General features: G+C 28.1%; 1 protein-coding gene across 1 annotated transcript in view; it reads left to right on the forward strand.

Annotated features, from left to right (window-relative positions):
* Positions 1–21,449, forward strand: part of LOC145270240 (uncharacterized) — an 86,669-nt gene extending 65,220 nt beyond the window's left edge. The window contains exon 2 of the mRNA XM_080125876.1: positions 20,667–21,449. Within this exon, the coding sequence (XP_079982002.1) occupies positions 20,667–21,449 (783 nt within the window). The remainder of the gene's footprint in view (positions 1–20,666) is intronic.
* The last annotated feature ends 616 nt before the right edge of the window (positions 21,450–22,065 follow it).

Below are 22,065 nucleotides of genomic sequence, written 5' to 3' on the forward strand. Positions count from 1 at the left end.
TGAAAATTTTCAAAGATAAAAACAAAAATAAAAATGAAACGTAAATTTTTAAAAACTCGTTAATTACGTGTGAAGAAACGTTTTGAACATATTTTGTCCATTTAAAAACGAAAATAATGAGAGGTGAAAAAAAAAAGAATAAACTAAGATCTCTTTCTTCTGCGTTAGCTAAGTCATATATATATATATATATATATATATATATATATATATATATATATATGTGTGTGTGTGTGTGTGTATATGCATATATATGCGTGTATATATATATAAGATATTTATATATATATAAGATATTTATATATATATATATATCTAAATATACATATATAGAATATGTATATATAAAAATTTATATATATATATATATATATATATATATATATATATATATATTTGAACGTGTCTGTATGTATTTACATTTTCCTATGCAATAACTCTGCCAATTGTTAGTCTACACTTGAAATTTGATATACAGGGTACTGAGATTATGGAAAATCTTTCGGATAAAAGTTCAACGATTTAACCTTTGAAAACTCTACCAAACTCCTCCGAAAATTTTGGGTCTAAACGCGTGAAATAAAAACATAGATTCCTTAGACATAGATCTAACTTAATAATCTGATTTCAGGCCAAAAAACCATAAATGTTAAGGGGTCATAATAGGGGTCAAAATTTAAAAAAAAATTGACCGTTTTTTTTTTTGTTTTTTTTTGCTCAACACACACCTTCAAATACCCGGGCAACCCCCGGCTGAAATGCTAGTATATATATATATATATATATATATATATATATATATATATATATATATATATATATATATATATATATATGCTTTTAATTATAAATATATTTTTTTTATTTCTTTTTCACCCCAGAAAACTCAAACTGACACTTTGATGTATGAGAATACTATCTGGGATATATTTTTTTACGGGTACTATGTAGAGAGCAGGGCAGCAAGATACCTTTTTACATTATACTTGATCTTCTACATGTATATTATAATACATGTATATTATAATATACATATATTATAATACATGTATATTATAATACATGTATATTATAATATACATATATTATAATACATGTATATTATAATACATGTATATTATAATACATGTATATTATAATATATGTATATTATAATACATGTATATTATAATACATGTATATTATAATACATGTATATTATAATACATGTATATTATAATATATATATATATAATATATATATATATATATATATATATATATATATTTATATTATCTATTAATTATCTATATTTATAATTAAAGGTATATAAGTATAAATATTTTTTTAAATTTCTTTTTCACCCCAGACAAAGCAAAATGACACTTGGATGTATGAGAATACTATTTGTACGGGTACTATGTAGAGAGCAGAGCAGCAAAATGCCTGTTTACATTATACTTGATCTTCTACATGTCAGTACAGTCAGGAAAACAGGAACCCGGAAGGGAATTCCAAAGTCTAACAGTCCTAGAGAAGAAACTATTAGGTTAGAAGATTTCTTACATCTAGAGATTTATACTGTGTAGAGGGGATTTTTGCTGCTTGTCGGGTTTGTCAGGGGTATTAACGTTGGGGGGGGGTCAAAACAGGTTGTAGTTCACATACCATTAAAGTATTTGTAAAACATTTTGCTGATGGCATAGCGGTTAAAGCCTAGCTGATAGTGCGTGATCTATTAAGTTGGCACCTCTCTTTTGAAGCTTGTCTAAGATGAAGAGACAAGAAGCAGATGCACCAAACTTGGGCGAATGGTGGTCTTGTAGATGTACACGATTCTCTAAGTTAGGAAAACAGGAACCCGGAAGGGGATTCTAAAGTCTTGCAGCCTTAGGGAAGAAACTATTGGAGTAGAAGATTTCTTACATCTAGGGATTTATACTGTGAATGTTAAGCCGAGCAGTTTTAACGAAGTTCTATCAGCTAATGTATCATTTGCCAAGGTTTCTTGTAGTTATTAAAGGAAAGGAGCTTAGTCTTGGAAGCATTGAATGTGACCATCAATTTTTGTCCCCATTCCACCACAGATTGGCTTAGATACCTGTACATTCGTTTTCCACTTGTACCTGTTAAAGAGCGTGGTGTCCTCAGAAAATATACCCATGTCAGACAATTTTTTTCAGGGAGGTCATTTATAAATACCAGGGATAATAAAGGTCCTAGGATTGACCCCTGAGGTAATCTCGCATTGATATATTGTTTTGACGTACGTTCATCGAGGACAACCTGGATTCATTTCTTAAGAAGGATTTAACTATATTAAGTATTCGTCTAGTAATACCATATGATCTTTTGAAGGTTTTGTTTGCAAAAAAAGAGACAGAGAAGAAGAGAGAAAAAGAAAGAAACTTTAAAAGAACCTTGCAACCTGCATGTTTTGCTTTTCAGAAAAAAACAGAGAAAAGGACTTTTGTTGAAAAACTGAATTTAAAAACTTGAAAAAAGATATTTTCTATTTTGTAATTGCTTTACAATGTTTTTTTAATTTTTACTTCATATGTTACCTTACAGGTTTTGAAAACTTGAGCTTAGGAAAATATAAGCAACCGTAATATTTTATTGTTTTTTAAAATAAATTCGTATCATTTTAAATTCATTTCGGGTCGTTATTTCATTTGTTCATTCCTCTTTGCGTTGCTTGTTAATTTCCACCTTTATTTTCCTTTAATTTTGTTACTTTTTAAAGCAGATTTTGGTGATGACCTCAAAATCCGTCACCATGTCAGAATGTCCCATCAGTTAAATTGTCTTTTCAACATTAAATGATTTTATGATTCATTTTTGTATAATTTTTAATTAATAAAAACAATAAGTTTTTTTTTTACTTTTACATTTTCACAGTCAATAATAATGTAGAAATATAATTTAATGTTTTGTTTTGAAAATTGTTTATTTGTCGTGATTTGAACACGTTTTTATGAAATATGAATCCGGATGCATTACAATAAAATGTCGACATTCCAATGCTTAAACTCTTTGTGGCAATATAAATATAGTTTCTAACGGATTGATGGTTGTTCCATACTGAGATACAAAATCAATCTTTGATTTAAAACATTCCTTTAACAACAAAAGTTACGATATATTGCGTTTTCTTTTTTTTTTACATAGACGTCACCACTTATCAAGGCCGGAAGGCCACTTAAGATTAAGGGATAAAGAGTGTACAGTAATCAAAAGGACAATATAGTAATCGATAGTAATGGAAGTTCGGTAAATTTGTTAACTTAAGTGGAACGGCTCATCAGAAACTTGTTCACGTTGGACTTGAAGACAACCATATTATAGACAGCTGGAAAGCAGGAAAACAGGAAAACGGAAGACAATTTCACAGGCGTGCAGTTATAAGAAAGAAGCTTTGATCATGTAATCTACGTTTAGGTTTAGGTACAGATAAAGAGTGGGGAGAATTATTGATAATGTTTTCAGCTAGACGGTGTTTCTTGTAAAAGTTTGGCGAGGGGGGACCATAGATTGAAGCTCAGTCGAAAACTTTCCATGAAAATAACGATAAAGCAGAGACAAACTCGCAACATTTCTTCTGTGAGATAGAAGTTGCAGCGAAAAGAAAAGGACATCTCCTTCGAGGCCACAAAGTCTATTTTGAACCCTATCAAGGCAGGACAAGTCCTTTTTATCAGCTCTTGCCCAGATGTGGCAACAGTATTATATTCTTGGACGTGCCTGGCTCTTATATAGATAGATAATTGCATCAGTAGTGAGATATCTACTGGATCGATAGAAGGATCCGACCATTTTTCCAGCGGCCTTGGCAACAGATTTGATGTACGTATTCCATTTAAGATCAGGAGTAAAGATCAAGCCCAGAAGCTTACAAAGATATTGTTTCAACCTCATTCTTACAACCAATCAGCCAAATTTCTCCTTCAATTATGGCAGACAACACATCAAATCGATCATGGTCATTTGCATGTCATTGCTTTTCAGAGAATCTGCGGCTGCTGCTGCTGCTACAGTTATAATCAAAGAAAAGGCAAAGGTGGACATAACATGTTTAGATTTTATCGACAAGGAGCTAATATAGATTGGATAAAACTCCAGTTCGAAAAGGGGATGGCTGTTTCCGAGGGCAAAGATGTGATTCTGAATGAAGGTGACTGCGAACTAAATGAACTGTCAACACGTTGCCATTTTTACGTGCACCAGCTGACCAAAAATATGTATAGAACATGTTCCTGTTTCCTTGGCACGTGTTTCGTCGTGGTTGAATCTAGCGTGACTCCATGGCACGTGTTTTGTCTTCTCCGACTCATCGGAGTGGCTAAATCTAGCGTGACTCGAAATCGGAACCCCATGAAATAAGCATAGACCTCTACCATCGGACCACCGCACAACACTGTTGGATCATCGCGTTTTTTTTTTCTGTAGATGCTGTTTATTTGTTTTTGTTTGCGATCATTTTTTAATAAATTCAAACAAAAACAAATAAACAACATCTACGTTTAAAAAAACGCGATGGTAGAGGTTTACGCTTCTTATAATGATTGCGAATCACGCTACATTCAGCCACTCTGATGACTGATAGACGACCAAACGCGTGTTAGTGGATAATTATATTTTAAAAACAATATTATTCCCAACTCGCATTTTAGTAAAAATACAATTTTGTATAATTTTTATGCCCATGGTGTCGTACAGTTCCCGAAAAATCACGTCTCACACGTGATTTTGAGGTGCGCCATGTCACCATGAAAGCAGGTTGCTGGGTGGTTGGGGAGAAGCGTTCAGACCTGTGTAGAGTGAATATCGTCAGATTTTTCCGGAATTTGTTTACATTGGACTTGAAGGCAACGATATTGCAGTCGGTCGAGAAGCAAATCAGCAGAACGGTGTTTCATAGGCGGGCAGTTCTAAGAAAAAAGCGTTCAGACCTGTGTAGAGTGAATATCCTCACACTTTTCCGAACATGTTTACATTGGACTTGTGGTCGTTCAAGAAGCAAGTAAGCAGAACAGTTTTTCATATTAGAAAGAAACATGTTTCAGTGTTTCATAGTAGAAAGAAAGTGTAGAATGAACAACGTCAGAATTTTCCGTACTTGTTTACATTGAACTTGAAGGCAATGATATTGTCAAGCAAGCAAAATCAATTTTCCATAGGCGGGCAGTTCTAAGAAAAATGTGTTCAGACCTGTGTAAAGTGAACATTGTCGAGCGATTCGTCAAATTTTTCCGATTCAAACAAAAACGAAATCATCAGATTTTTTTTTATTGAATTGCCTACAAAGAAAGGTAAGTTTTTTTTCAATATTTTATTTGCTAACTTTTAACAATTTAATGCATTTTAAATCAGTGTAATTTTATATGTCAATCTCGATTTCCCCATTTCCCGTAGACAGCCTTATTTAAAGAAATTTAAACGGTAAAATGTATAGTCTTCCAATCAAAATGGCTGCCGACAATGAAGTCACTTTAACGTTTTATTTATTTTAAATCGGTGCCTTTAAAAACATGCACATGAATTTACAAAAATCAATTTGCAATTAAAAATATGTTCCTATTATTTTAATTTTATTAGAAAAATAAAAATAATTTCGTTTCATAAATGCATCTGAAATTGAACAAACATTTATTTTAACAAACTTTTTTTTCTTTCAAATTAAATTACAATTTCACTTTTTGGTACTTATACAAAACACGGACCGTACTGAAATAGTAAGGTTATTATTTAGAAGCACATGCTTAACATGGTGAGAGGGAACATAAAACATTATTCTGTCGTTTCATCTAAAATTTATTAAACAACAAAAACCATAAGAATTGAATTTAACTTGAACATCTTATCTAAGGTAAAAAGCAATATAATCTGTCGTTTCATTTAAAATTTCATAAACAACAGAAACCATAAGAATGTAATTTAACCTAAACATCCTATCTATCATGGAAAATTTAAAGTGTAAAGTAAACAGAAATCTTGTTGCTCAACTCCCTACATAGTATCTTTGCAATTATGTCCCAGCTCTCCACGTCAAAGTGACACTGTGCTTTGTTTGGAGTGAAAACGCAAGAAAAATATTTGCTTTTCAATTATAAATATATTTTTAAATATATGTATATGTATGTGTATTTATTTATATATACCTTATAATATATCTGAATATATACATAAATATATTTTTAACACACACACATACACACACACATATAATATATAGATATATATTTTAAAATATATATAAATATATCTATACATATTTAATATAAATACATATATTTGCATATTTAAGCACACACAAACACACACACACACACACACACACACACACACACACACACACATATATATATATATATATATATATATATATATATATATATATATATATATATGTATGTATTTGTTCGTTAACCGTTAGTATATAACTAACGCAGAACAGACACCGTAGACGTAATCGATTCACCAATAGGTGTCGCTAGCAGTGTATCATTTGTGGGGCATTTATAGACTTGAACCACAAATTGTGTACATGGATTTTTAGAAAGCAATTTTTTTATTTTAAATGTTTCTTTTTATTTTCAATTTTATTGGGAAAATAAAAATCCATTTGTTTTATAAATGGATCCGAAATTGAATAATTATTTTACAAACTGTTTCTTCTTTCAATTATAATTAAACTTTTTGGTACTTATGCAAAACACGGACCGTGCTGAAATACTTACGTTATTATTTTATTTATTTATTTTTTTTTTTTTACATAGGCATCACCACATTATCAAGGCCAAGAGGCCACTCAAAGATAAGGGTTAAAGAGTGTACAGTAGAAATTGGACATTATAGTAATCATTAGTAATGAAAATTTGGTAAAGTTGATAACTTATATGGAACGGCTCATCAAGAACTTATTTACGTTAGACTTGAAGACAACCATATTGTAGTCAGCCGGAAAGCAGGAAAAAGGAAGACAATTCCACAGGCGTGCAGTTCTAAGAAAAAAGCTTTGTTCATGGAATCTACGTTTAGGTTTAGGCACAGATAGATTCCCATGTTTAACATGGTGAGCGGAAATAAGAAAAAATATTTTATTTCCTAACTTTTAACAATCCAATGGATTTAAAATCAGCGTATTCATTTTTCCCATAACTTTTAACGAGTCCATGTATTTCAAATAAGTGAGTTTTTTTTTTATTTTATGAAAATCTCGATTTTTCCTCTTTATTGGTTGACAGTCTTGCTTTAATTTAAACTTGAATTTAACATTTTAAACAATAAAGAAATTTAAATGATAAATGCGTAGTTTTCCACTCAAAATGGCTGACGATTGTGAAGTCACTTCAACGTTCGCTATTTTACCTCATGTGTGTACGTGGATTTATGAAAAGAAATTTGCTATTTAAAAAAAAATGTTCTTTTTTATTTTCAATTTTTTGGGGAAAATAAAAATCTTTGTTTTATAAATGTATGCGAAATTTTACAAACTTATTTCTTTCAAATTAAATTTTAATTTAAATATTTGGTACTTCTACAAAATACAGCCGTGCGGAAATGCTAACGTTCTTATTTAGAAACACTTAATATGGTGACTGGGTAAAAAAAAACTATCCTGTAGTTTCATTTAAAATTTCATAAACAACAGACCATAAGAGTAGAATTTAATCTGAACATCATCTCATATAAAAGGCAATATAATCTATAAAATAAATATTCTAGTTTGATCTAAAAAGAAACGTCCGCTTCCTACTAAGTGTGTCTAATTATTATTAAAAAAATAAAGTTTATAAGAATATAAAGGCATTTAGCAAAGAAGACAACAAACAAAAAAAGTAATAAAAAATACAAATGTAACAAAAGGCAAGAAAGTGACTCTTCTACATAGTGGAATAAGTTTTGTATTTTAACGTATTTTAATGTTTTATTTCGTTCATTGAACAAGTATTGCTGAATTGCATAGTTGTTTTGTTTTCATGATTTAAACGATTATCGAGACTTCCCAATTGAATGTTTGTATGTCAGCCATCTTGTCGTTCTATCTTACCAATTAATCACTACTTGTGCTTTGAATGAAATAGACGTTTAAAAATATATTAAACAACAGAATACTTACCCAAGTAGGTAAAAGAATAATTTATCTTGCCTTTGGTCATATTTAGTTGTCATATTTTTTTTATTTTTGATTCATTTTTCGTTTGTAGGTTTCTCTTCCCAAATATATTTCTAAAAACATATTATTTAAATTTTAAAAATCAGTGTTATTTAAATTAAAGAAATTATTTAAATTAAAAAAAACATGCTATATGGTATAGTATTTAAAATGTCAATGAATAAGAAATATATGTAAAAACAATCATTTTATTTATATTAAAATATTTAAGAATATTTTATGTGATGAATCCTCATTAATCAAAAAATATTTTTATTATTGTTTATATAAACTATTTAAGAATAGATTATGTGAGCTACAGCAATATTATTTAAAATTTAAATTAAAAAAAAGTAATATGCTAAGAGAAATGTGTTCAAAGCAGTAAATTAGAAATGTTTAACTAGAAAAAAATACTGTTTTTTTTTAAATCCGATTTTTATTATTTAATGAAAATATTATTTAAAATAAGATTTCAGTATTTACATTAAAATAAAAAAAAAATCCAACAAAAAAGAACGACAAGCCTAACCGGGCGTTTTTTTTTTTTTTTTTTTTACTGTTATCTAACAACAAACAAAACAAACTTGGATTTAACTTGAAAATCATAACGAAAATAACGCAGTCCGTAGTCTGCATATACTGGAAAAGTATTTTTACAAAAATTATTGGCGGTATTGTATGAAAAATACGGCATTACTATGAGGTGTAAAAAAAAAAATGGGAATTTGGTTTACTGTACGCATAGATTCGAAAAAAAGTTGTCACAAAACAAACAAATATTATAAAAGGCAAGATAAGTTACTTTTCTACCTAACTGGATATGGTTTTAATGTTTTTATTTAATGTAACATGTCTATTCAGCAAAAAAAAAATAGCGTTTACCGATGTATTGGAAAATAAAAAATGGCGTCCGACTCTTTCTTTGACACGGTAAGTTTGGGAAAATGAGTTATAAATAAAAAAAGACAAAATTTCTGTTAAAAACCCGCCGAAGATATGTTAGCCCATGTCACGGTAACAATTGAGCTAGATTCTAACCGTTGTCTAGTTTTTTTTATTTTTAATTCCTTTTCCCAAACTTACCGTGTCAAAGAGAGTCGGGCGCCATTTTTAATTTTCTAATACATCGATAAAGACTGTAAGTTTGGGAAAAGAAATTAAAAATAAAAAAAACTAGACAAAATGCGGTTAGAAACTCGCTCAATATATGTTACCGTTACATGAGCTGACATATATTCGGCGGGTTTTTAACAGTATTTTGTCTAGTTTTTTTAAAGATTTATTTATAACTCATTTTCCCAAACTCACTTTCATGAGCAAAGCTTCTTTCTTAGAACTGCACGCCTGTGGAACTCTGTTCCGTCTGCCTGCTTCCCTCCGGACTACAACTTGGATGTCTTCAAGTCTAATGTTAACAAATTCCTAATGAACCGCCCCCCTAATTAAACACTTCATAAAATCTCCTCACTAACGTGATGTACTTGCAATAACCCTTATCCCTGAGTGGCTTCCGGGCCTTGATAAGTGGTGATCACTGTGTAAAAAAAAAAAAAAAAAAAAAAAGTGTTAAAGAGAGTCGGCGCCATTTTTATTTTTTCCAATACATCGGTGAACAATGTATTTTTTTTTTTTAGCTGAATAGACATGTTACATTAAATAAAAACACCAAAAACATATCCAGTTAGGTAGAAAAGTAATTCATCCTGCGTTTTCTAAAATTTATTTAAATAACATTTATTTGTTTTGTGATAAGTTTTCGAATCTGTGTACAGTAATTATTTTTTTCAATCCGGAAAATGATGTTTATGAAAACAAATTTAATAATTTTACTGTTGTATAATTTAATAAAAAAAAACCTACGAAACAATTTGTTGAATTGAAAAAAGTAACGTTATTATTTTATAAAGTTAACATAAGATGACGGGGCTTTATTTAACTATTTTATACTTTCACCTAATAATACATCCTATAAATTTAAATTTAACCTGTAACATCTAAAAAGATACCATGGTCCGTGAACTGCAGAGGTTTCGAAGGAAAAGTTTAAAATTTCTTTATTTTTCATTTGAAATCGAAACATTGAATTTTAAGTTAAAACAATGATATCTACTTTGTTATGTCCCAGTAATATACATATACAAAAATTACGAAAAACGATGAGGTAGAAAATTACTGATTAAGTAGCAGGTCCTGTGGAAATTCCACATGGGACTCATTCATATGTAATATATTGATGTTGGCATTCTGTAGCTGTTCAGAATAAATGGAGACGCTCTGATATTATTGTAGCTCTTTTGTTAAAACTGCAAAAGGAGTTATCTAAGCCAACTATGACGTATTATAGAGTTATTGTTCTATCGATTTTTTTATATAATGTAAACGTGCGATTTCAAAAATAATATATATATATATATATATATATATATATATATATATATATCCACATAACTTGGGTGCATTAACTTGAATCGAAACCAAAACTTATATGTATAACTTGAGTTCATTCAGCTCTAATCAAAACGAAAACTTATGAAGAATTCTTGGTAAAATTATTTATTACAAGAAATGGAAGTCCATAACAATTAAACGACAGTCACTCGGATGTAATCGTGACACACAAAATAAATAACACGTTATCCTATTAATATATAGATGAATACAGATTTCGAAGTTAAAATCAAGGCCGGAAAAATGTCTTAAGATTTCGTTCGTTTTCTTCATTAAATCTCAATTTTCGTTAATTGTATTCGAAATATAATTTCATTAATACTTAATTTTGCACCTTATTGTGTTAAAAAAAAATGTTCGCAATTTTGATGTTATGTTCATTACTGTGATATGTTCATTGCTGTAGCATGACAATAAAGTGAACATACCATTGGTTATATTTAAAACAAATTATATTTTGAATTGAGACCTTATGAAAAAGAAGCACCTTATATTGTATTTATGAAAAAGACGTCCTGGATATGACCTTAAACTATATACGATGTTGGGGACCCAGCTTGCGGGGTTTGGGGAGTGTGGAGCCATCCTTTAATTGCCATTGCTCCCAGGTTCACTCTGACCCGGAGTGGTAGTACCTGTTAGGGTCCCAACTATGGGTTAAATAGAAACTGACTTTAAAAAGAATATATATACTCTATTAAAAAATTGTTCTTCCAAATCACTAGATTCGGCATTGAATAATCTGAAAAGGGTTGATATGCCGTAAAACAAAAACAACCAACTTATAAAAAAGAAGCACCTTATATTTTATTTTTTAACATGCAAAATATGGTTTATAAAAACACGGGTTTTATAAGTTTACAATTTCGAGAAATATATTCTTGGATTTTGAAATGTTTATGTTTTAGTCCACTTATGCAAAAAAAAAAAAAAAAATTTTTTTGAATGAAAGTTTCTCTAATAATTGGTTTCCATAATTCAGAGTAGACATGGAGGGGGCACAAGGGTTAAAAATATCATAGCATTAATTTGTGTCATATTCGGCAGCCATTTTGAATAAAACATTTCAATTTACCGGTTATGTTTCTGGTATAAAATGGTTCTTGTTACGATTTAGCTTGTATTAAAAAAGAAACATCGGTTCGTGTGTAGATTAGCGATCTTTTAAATTTACGCATTTCAGATGAAAACAGAATGACGTACTTACCTGTCATGTCAAAATAATTATAAATTCCGAAAATATACGAAAAAGTAGTCGAGTAAAAAAATAGTTTCAAGTAAAATAGAAGTTATCGAATCATTGCGTTTTATTGTATGTTTTAACGTGGAAGAGTTATGAGACCAATTCAGTATGAAAAACTGGTTTATCTTGACTTTCATTGACTGAAATTAAGGTTCCGCCCTTTTTTACAAAGATCGTTATTGTAGATGTTTTTCCTTTTTTTTAAGACATCTAGCACATCTACTGGATCATTGTGTAAATTCTAAGAACTTATGCTAATTTCGACATGACTTATAAGTACATAATGTTTTCACCTGAAATGCTTTTGTTTTAAACGATCACCAATTTTCGCAAACACTTTATGTTTGTAATTATTATCTATACTTAATTTTTGAATTTATTTTAATTTCAACATGATCCGTAGATACGTAATCTTTTCATTGAAATGCGTTGATTAAAAATATTGCCAATCTACACAAGCACCAAAGAATCTGGTGTACATGATCATAACGAAACGAATACATCATCTTTTAAAACATATAAATTGATAAAGTAGTTATATTTTTTATAGATAACACTATTTTAGGCGATTAATGGGAATTCGCAGGCATTACACTGTACATCTAATAAGTACGAATTATTGTTGAGTTATCTTTCATTTGCTGATTTTTTTTTTAAAGGGGAGACATGAGATCATATCTCCGAAACTCATAAAGATTTATTTTCTTATTTACAAATAAAACTATTTGAACAATTTACGTGATTTTTGGAACATGATATATCCTTTCAAATGAAACAAATGAAAGTTTGAACTTCAGTTTTTATTTAAAAAGAAATTGGTTCGAAAACAATGCGAAATTTGTAAACACGTTTTTTTAAAAAAAAATTTACTTTGTTTTAAAAAAATAATACCTGATTTGGTTTTCTTCAAGTTTTGCATTTGCAAAGATTTTGTGAGCCTGTTAAAGATGACGGTATTTAGGGGAAATTAGTCCAATTGAAAGTTTATTCTGACCGGCTTTTTTGGAAATGAGATTTTTTTCCCCCGATGTTTGAAGTCAAACGTCAATGTTAAATGAGGTGTTCTTTTATTTATAGATGCAGGCAAAAATGAGCGGGCAAAAATGGGGGATCAAGTTTTGAAAGCTAATTTATAATTTTTTTGTAGGTTCCCGACTACTTTTTGATTGCATTTTAAAGAATACTTTATTTCAAAAAAGAGAAAAAATATTTGTGCACGAGAAAAAAAAAAAAAAGGGAAAACTGTTTTCACGGCGAGCTAACCAATTCAGCTAAATTTTGAAGTTAAAGAAATTCATTGTAAAAATCTTTAAAAGATAAATATTAGTTTCTGGGTCTATTTTGGAGTAAAGGCCTAAAATATTGAATTAAATACTGATAAAAAAAAACACCTTTTTTGTCAAAACCTAAATTAATTAGCCCCAAACCCAAGTGATTCTGCTGTTCGCAAAAACGCAACAAACTAAAATTTTGTAACCACGACTATAGGAAAGCTCAAAATTGCAAGCAGTCGAAGAACTGTGAAAATGACGCCATGTAATTAAACGGGAGAAAGGAGTGTGATAGTTTTCTTCTTTTTCCCAGACATGCAGCCATACATTCCTAATCTGAACGTTTGTATAAATTCTTCCATTTTTTTAATTTAATCATTTTTCTCTGTTCCTGTTTTACATTATATTTTTAATTATTCAATAAAAAAATGTTACACTGAAAGTTTCATATTCTTGCGAGCAAGGAAACTATTAAAATCTTGCTTATAAAAATTATACGAAATATGTAATTTAAAAAAGTAGAAATATTTTTTGCAATTATATTTTTTTCGTGTGTGTGAAAATATTAAATAAATAATGCTTAATTTAATGGTAATATCGGTAGTTCGAGAAATTCATTTTTCTTAGAGTTATATCGAATTCAATAATACGAACTTTAGTGGAGTTTTCGTAATGTTCCTGTAAAAATTATTTTATTTTATTGTTACAAATTAAGATGCTTTATTTATATAAAAAAAAAAGCAAAAATAAATTCTTGCGTTTTTTATTTACTACTGAAAACCATAACTTTAGTAAAGGTATTTTTTGTTTAAATAAAATAATACATTTCCACTAAGATTTAAATAAGAATAATTAGTTATATTCCACGATCATTATTTGAGAAATACTGAAAATTTAATTAAAATTGGTTAATTTCCTGATTTTTGGTGTTTTTATTTATTTTTTAAATAAAGGAATAGGTCAAAATGTTTATACATTTTGAGCATCGGTATTCATATTTCCCGTACCTATGTACCATTACAAACTTTATTATGCATACGGACAGAAAATACTGTATAATACTTAAACAGTAGAAAAACACCTAATAATTACTTTAAAAAGTACATGTATTCGTATTCCTGTCTGTTTGTTCACAATTTAATTAATATATACAAAAGATCCATTACTTTATTTTTATCAGTAATTCCTATATATTGGATGATTATTTCAAATTATACGATTAAGAAGTGACCTCATTACATTAATGAAAATCAATTTTATTAAATAGCGGTATGTTAGTTATTGTTTATAGTGAGAGGATTGTTTTCTATTTAAGTTTTTCTTTAAATTTGATTTATATTGATAACCTATTCAATTGGATTTTTTTTTTACCAATATCGATTTTTTTTTATAAACCGATTTGAGTTATTTCCCCTAGGGTACCAACTTTGTGTTTTCTTTTTTTTTCTTTTTCGGCGGATAACAAACTAAAAATAATTCACACAAACTTTCAAGCATAATTTTTTGAATTAATTTAAATAAAATATTTTCCAACGTGATTTCACAATTAACGTTGTGGTCCAGTGGATTTTTATTTTAAAATAAACAAACAATCCAATTCAACTATGATTCTTTATTTAAAACAAAAACAAAACTATCTTTCATTTACGTTTTTTAACAGTTTTTTCTTTACATTTTTTGACATTGTAACTATTTTTTTCTTCACTTTTTTTACATTGTAACTATTTTTTTTCTTTACATTTTTTGACATTGTAACTATTTTTTTCTTCACTTTTTTTACATTGTAACTATTTTTTTTCTTTACATTTTTTGACATCGTAACTATTTTTCTTCACTTTTTACATTGTAACTATTTTTTCTTCACATTTTTTTGACATCGTAACTATTTTTTTCTTTACATTTTTTTTTACATTGTAACTATTTTTTTCTTCACTTTTTTTTTACATTGTAACTATTTTTCTTTAATTTTTTTTACATTGTAACTATTTTTCTTTAATTTTTTTACATCGTAACTATTTTTTCTTCACATTTTTTTGACATCGTAACTATTTTTTCTTCACATTTTTTTGACATCATAACTATTTTTTCTTCACATTTTTTTGACATCGTAACTATTTTTTCTTCACTTTTTTACATTGTAACTATTTTTTTCTTCACATTATTTTGACATCGTAACTATTTTTCTTCACATTTTTTGACATTGTAACTATTTTTTCTTCATTTTTTTGACATCGTAACTATTGTTTTCTTCATTTATTTGACATCGTAACTATTTTTCTTCACATTTATTTGACATCGTAACTATTTTTTTCTTCACATTTTTTTTACATCGTAACTATTTTTCTTCACATTTATTTGACATCGTAACTGTTTTTTTCTTCACATTTATTTGAAATCGTAACTATTTTTCTTCACATTTATTTGACATCGTAACTATTTTTTTCTTCACATTTTTTTTTACATCGTAACTATTTTTCTTCACATTTATTTGACATCGTAACTGTTTTTTTCTTCACATTTATTTGAAATCGTAACTATTTTTCTTCACATTTATTTGACATCGTAACTATTTTTTCTTCACATTTTTTTGACATAGTAACTATTTTTTTTCTTCTTCACATTTTTTTGACATCGTAACTATTTTTTTATTCACATTTTTTGACATCGTAACTATTTTTTTATTCACATTTTTTGACATCGTAACTATTTTTTTCACATTTTTTTGACTTCGTAACTATTTTTTTCTTCACATTATTTTGACATCGTAACTATTTTTCTTCACATTTTTTGACATTGTAACTATTTTTTCTTCACATTTTTTTGACATCGTAACTATTGTTTTCTTCATTTATTTGACATCGTAACTATTTTTCTTCACATTTATTTGACATCGTAACTTTTTTCTTCACATTTATTTGACATCGTAACTTTTTTCTTCACATTTATTTGACATCGTAACTTTTTTTCTTCACATTTATTTGACATCGTAACTATTTTTTTCTTCACATTTTTTTAACATCGTAACTATTTTTTCTTTTAATAACACAAGTCATAACTCATCATTTTTATAACATAAACACTTGTTTTCCGGTATTTCTAAAACTGTTTGTTTTCGTTGCACACCGTAAAGAAATCTTTCTAGACTGAGGTAGCATAAAAGAAATTTGCTTAAACTGGAACATAGTCATAAAAGGGTGCTCAATATCCTAAGAATAGCTTCTCTTCGTATCCCTTCGGCCGAAATATCTGGTGGAGAGTTTGTCACGTACTTCTTTTCGGGGTCAATTACATTTTCGTGTTTTCATCCGTTTTTTTTTTTATTTTTGAAATTTATGTTGGGGTGTGTCCAAACCGAACATCATGTCAACCCTGGCAACGCTGACTATCCATGCTAGTACTTCATAAAATCCCAACCGACTTTTCGAGGAATGAGATTTTGGTAAATGTGTAGTTTAGCTGTATAAATTATTTGACAGACAAAAATTATAAAAAAATTTTTATTTTTATATAAAACATTAATAGACCCTAAGGTATAAATAAAACCTGAAAAAATTTCATTTTTCTTTTTCCGTCATTTTTATTAGATTAAATGTACGATATTCGAAGTCGCAATATTGCTTGTAAATTTGACCTTTTTAAGATTTGACAGATTGGCCTTTTTAAGGCCAAAGTTGGCTTTTTTTAATCTCTTTAATAGAACCATGTTTTTGGCACCATATTTTTTTTGTAATTGAAGAGCCTAAAGAAAAGGTCAGATTTGGCCTAAAAAAGCCACATTTTCAAAGCAATACCGTGGTCTTGAATGTCGTACATTTAGTCAAATAAAAAATTATGAATATTTAATAAAAAAAAATTTGTCTTGTTTTCCTTCAGCTTTTGGATATAATAATGTGTTTTATATTAAAAATATTTTTAGAATTTTTTTCATCAAATAATGTACACGCTAAACTATACATTTACCTAGATTTTTTTAGACTGTGTAAGTAACATTTTCTCTTTTGGACGTGCAAGATTTAGAGGCTATTTTTCAACCTAAGATACACATCTGTCAAAATCTCATTTCCAAACAAAAACTGGTTAGAATAAACGTCCCATTCAACTAATTTCTTCTCATCACTTTCTTCTTTAGAAACGATGCAAGTGTAAAGCTTGAGAAAAACCGTTTTAAATTTATTTAATAAATATATTATTTTAAATTTAGTATTAATATTTAATAAATATATTATTTTAAATTTAGTATTAATATTTAATAAATATATTATTTTAAATTTAGTATCAATATTTAATAAATATATTATTTTAAATTTAGTATCAATATTTAATAAATATATTATATTAAATTTAGTATCAATATTTAATAAATATATTACTGTATCAAATATTGTCGGAATCTGTTTTTTATCGACGTATTTTCTTTTAATTCGGAAAGATGCTGTTTATGAAAACATAAAAACATAGATTTAATAAAAAAATATTAATTTTATTGTTTTATAAAGTAAGAAAAACATAGACTTAATAATGTTACTGTTATATAAATTAAGAAAAACATAGGCTTAATAATGTTACTGTTATATAAATTAAGAAAAACATAGATTTAATAATGTTACTGTTATATAAATTAAGAAAAACATAGATTTAATAATGTTACTGTTATATAAATTAAGAAAAACATAGGCTTAATAATGTTACTGTTATATAAATTAAGAAAAACATAGATTTAATAATGTCACTGTTATATAAATTAAGAAAAACATAGATTTAATAATGTTACTGTTATATATATATTAAGAAAAACATATATTTAATGTTACTGTTATATAAATTAAGAAAAACATGCTTAATAATGTTACTGTTATATAAATTAAGAAAAACATGCTTAATAATGTTACTGTTATATAAATTAAGAAAAACATAGGCTTAATAATGTTACTGTTATATAAATTAAGAAAAACATAGGCTTAATAATGTTACTGTTATATAAATTAAGAAAAACATAGACTTAATAATGTTACTGTTATATAAATTAAGAAAAACATAGACTTAATAATGTTACTGTTATATAAATTAAGAAAAACATAGACTTAATCAAAATTTTACTGTCATATAAATTAAAACAATATAGATTTAATATTAATTTTACTGTTATATTAATTTATAAAACACTACAAAATAATTTGTTAAATTTTAAATTGAAGTAATAAATTGAAATAATGAGATTATTATTTAAAAAGCCAAACAGAATAGAACGGGAACTTTCTTTTACTATTTTGTACTTTCACATAACAATTAAATAAATATAACTACTATAGGTTTGAATTAAGCCTACAACTATTATCTAAATAATAAAACCGGGTTCGTAAACTGCAGAACTTCTTAAGGAAAGTTTTGCTAATTATTTAAAATCTGATATATATAAAAAATCTTGATATTGAAAATATTCAAATTTTTAAAAAACCATTATAAATCAGATGGAAGGTAAAGAAAATCTTCAATATTCGACAAGGCGTACAAATAATTAGAAAATCGTAATATTGAATTATAAGTAAAACCAATAATAATATCTACTTTGTTTTCATGTCGAACACAAAAAAATATATTGAAAATTAAGTTCTGCAAAATTGCTTAAGATTTCCAAAGATTTCAGAGAAAATGCCTCCCTTGTTACGATTTGAACTCTTCGGTTTCTTTTATTTACTAAATCTCAATTTTCATTAATTGCACTCGAAACATACTTCCAATACTATTTAATTATATACCTTATCATTTTTCGTAATTGTTGAATATGTTCATTACTGTGACATGACCATAAAGTAGATACACTTGGTTTTACTTGAAAGCCTGCATTTTGACCAAATTTGTGATAATTTAGAATATTCATATCTCAATTATATGAATGTGTTTGTAGAAGACAAAAACGTGCCATACATTTATTGTAATTTAATCTCCTTATTACATTGTATAGTGTTACTAATATTAAAACATTAAACATGAAAACGAAGATAGTTAATGAAGTTTCAATGCATATGCTTATACGAGCTTTGTAAACGTCTAGCATATTTCCAGTTCAAAGTAATTTTCTAGCAGTGTTGAGAAAATCCACCTTTTTAAATACATCTTGGAAATGTTTCAAATTATTTGGAAATGAATTTGTTAATTATTTTATTTTCGTTTACATATTTTAAGATAGTTGAAACATTAGCTTAAGTTTGTTAAATGAATAAACGTATGTTTACTCATACAAACCTGTGGAAGACTAATAGCATTGCTAAATTGAAAAATATATTAGAAAAAAGCATAAAGAAATGAAGCACAAAAATAAAACTAACTTTTTTCTACCAAATTTTTGAGTACTAAAACATTAAACTGATTTTATGTTCAGATAAATTATAGTTTTGATAGACTTGTTGTAATTTACTTTCATTGTTACATAAATATATATATATATATATATATATATATATATATATATATATATATATCTTCACACTATGAAAACAAAACGGTGGGTATAATTTCAACTTTATACTTTAAGCAACATCTGTATCGACATACTCTTTGTCAAGTTGGAAACTATTCAATCATTTTTCATGTATCTTATATGATGTTGAAGTTAAATTGATTTAGACGTTTTGAGTTCAATCAAAAATACACAATACTAATAAAAAAACATTGACAACAACAATAGAATATTAATATGTGAATGTAAATACTAAAAATAATGAACTTTATTTTTTTACAGATGTTCCTGATTTAACGCTATTATTCAATTTTAATGGAGTATCCTCATCTTTAATAATTCAGCAGTTATTACTTTATTTTGTGAGAAAAGTCTTAATACTGGACATTACTATTTAGTGTATTATACTGAACATTAGTATTAAATAAATTTTGTGAGACAGTGGTGAACAGAAAACACATTCCGACGAGAATCTATGTTTGAACAAAAAGGTGTGTAATATTGAAATCCTAAAGAATATCAGATCACAAATAAAGGAAAAGCATGTGATATGTGAAAAGATAATATCTCTTTTATATAACTAAATAATATCTTGGAGAGAAATAACATAAAATAAAGGCTATATGTTTGTCAAATAGCATTTTAGAAAAAATAAATCTGATAAAATATATGAAATAGTGAGTAGATGCTAGATATCTGTAGAGTGCACCTATGCTCAGCTTTAAATTGTAAGTAAAAAGAACATGTGTGAAAGCAATCGCTTTGCTAAATTTTTTTCTTGAAAGGATTGTGTAACACATAAATAATCACATTGAAACAAAAAACGATATCTTATTATTGTAAACTATAGCTCATAAATACTCACATGGAAAGCAAAATACGTTCTCGTAAAGTGTGTGGATATACTTTTCTCGAATAACATTTACTGATTCATATGAGAACAGACTGCCAAATAGCCACATTCTTGTCAATTTTGTGACGTGTGTGGATATTCCTTTTTTCAGAAAGCAGTGTTAGTGGCATATGTGAACGCACACTGGGGAAAAACCACATACTTGTAAAGTGTGTCGACTTTTTGGTTCATGAAAATCAGATTTTAGTGACAGGTGAGCATGCATACTAGAGAAAAATCACATTCTTGTGAGGTGTGTGGATATTCTTTTTTCCGAAAATCACATTTAGTAATACATATAAGAACGCACACTGGTGAAAAGCCATATTCTTGTGAAGTATGTGGATATTCTTGTTCTACAAAATCAAATTTAGTGACACATATGAGCACTCATACTGGGGAAAAGCCATATTCTTGTGAAGTCTGTGGATATTCTTTTTCCCGAAAATTACATTTAGTAACACATATAAGAACGCACACTGGGGAAAAGCCATATTCTTGTGAAGTGTGTGGATATTCTTGTTCTGCAAAATCAAATTTAGTAAAACATATGAGAACTCATACTGGCGAAAAGCAATATTCTTGTCGTGTTTGTGGATATTCTGCCTCTCAAAAACAACGTTTAGTGGAACATATAAGAAGTCACACTGGAGAAAAACCATATTCTTGTAAAGTGTGTGGATATTCTTTTTCTCAAAGATCACATTTAGTAAACCATATAAGAACGCACACTGGTGAAAAGCCATATTCTTGTGAAGTATGTGGATATTCTTTTTCCCAGAAACAAAATTTAGTAAGACATATGAAAACGCATACTGGTGAAAAGCCATATTCTTGTGAAGTATGTGGATATGCTTTTTCCCAGAAACAACATTTAGTAACACATATGAGAACGCACACTGGTAAAAAGCCTCATTTTTGTGAAGTGTGTGGATATTCTTGTTCTAGAAAATCAGGCTTAGTGAGTCATATGAGAACTCATACTGAGAGAACTTGAATGCCTACTGGAGAGAACTTGAATGCCTACTAGACACTATCCTCGAGTATCTAAGGTCTCTCTGTACAGGGGTTTGTCAGAACAATCTGATATGAGGATACTTTTTCCATAGAAGTAAATCCTGACCAAATATTCAAAATCACATAGTATTCGCAGCCCAAATAAGATCTCCTCACTATGGCTAACCCACATTAGCTTTTACGAGGAATGGTGCACCTTTTCCAAGTGATATTACCTCAAGTAATAGCATGAAGCTGGATACTCCACCAGATTAGATAAATTCTTGTCCTGGAATCCAGTAAGACCATGAGACACCATGAAAGATATACTACAACATATAAAAATGGTTAATTGGGGAGAGGAAAATTATGGTCTCAATTTCTTTACAAATTCAGTGCTTGAGAGATAAAGAACTTTAATGAAAATTCGAATATCTATGTATCTCATATAGAGTTCAAGTGTTAGCCCCAGGTTGTGGGCCCCTTGATTTCTGAGAACTTCGACTGAAGTAAAATAAAACAAAAAAAGCAAAAATACATATTCTTGTCACATCGATAATGTCCAAAACTTTTGGCTGGAGCAATTGACTGCACTCCACCACCACTACAGTGATTGT

The sequence above is a fragment of the Euprymna scolopes genome, chromosome 46 (genome assembly GCF_053919585.1).
Source record: "Euprymna scolopes isolate OS-2025 chromosome 46, ASM5391958v1, whole genome shotgun sequence".
Lineage (NCBI taxonomy): Eukaryota > Metazoa > Mollusca > Cephalopoda > Sepiida > Sepiolidae > Euprymna > Euprymna scolopes.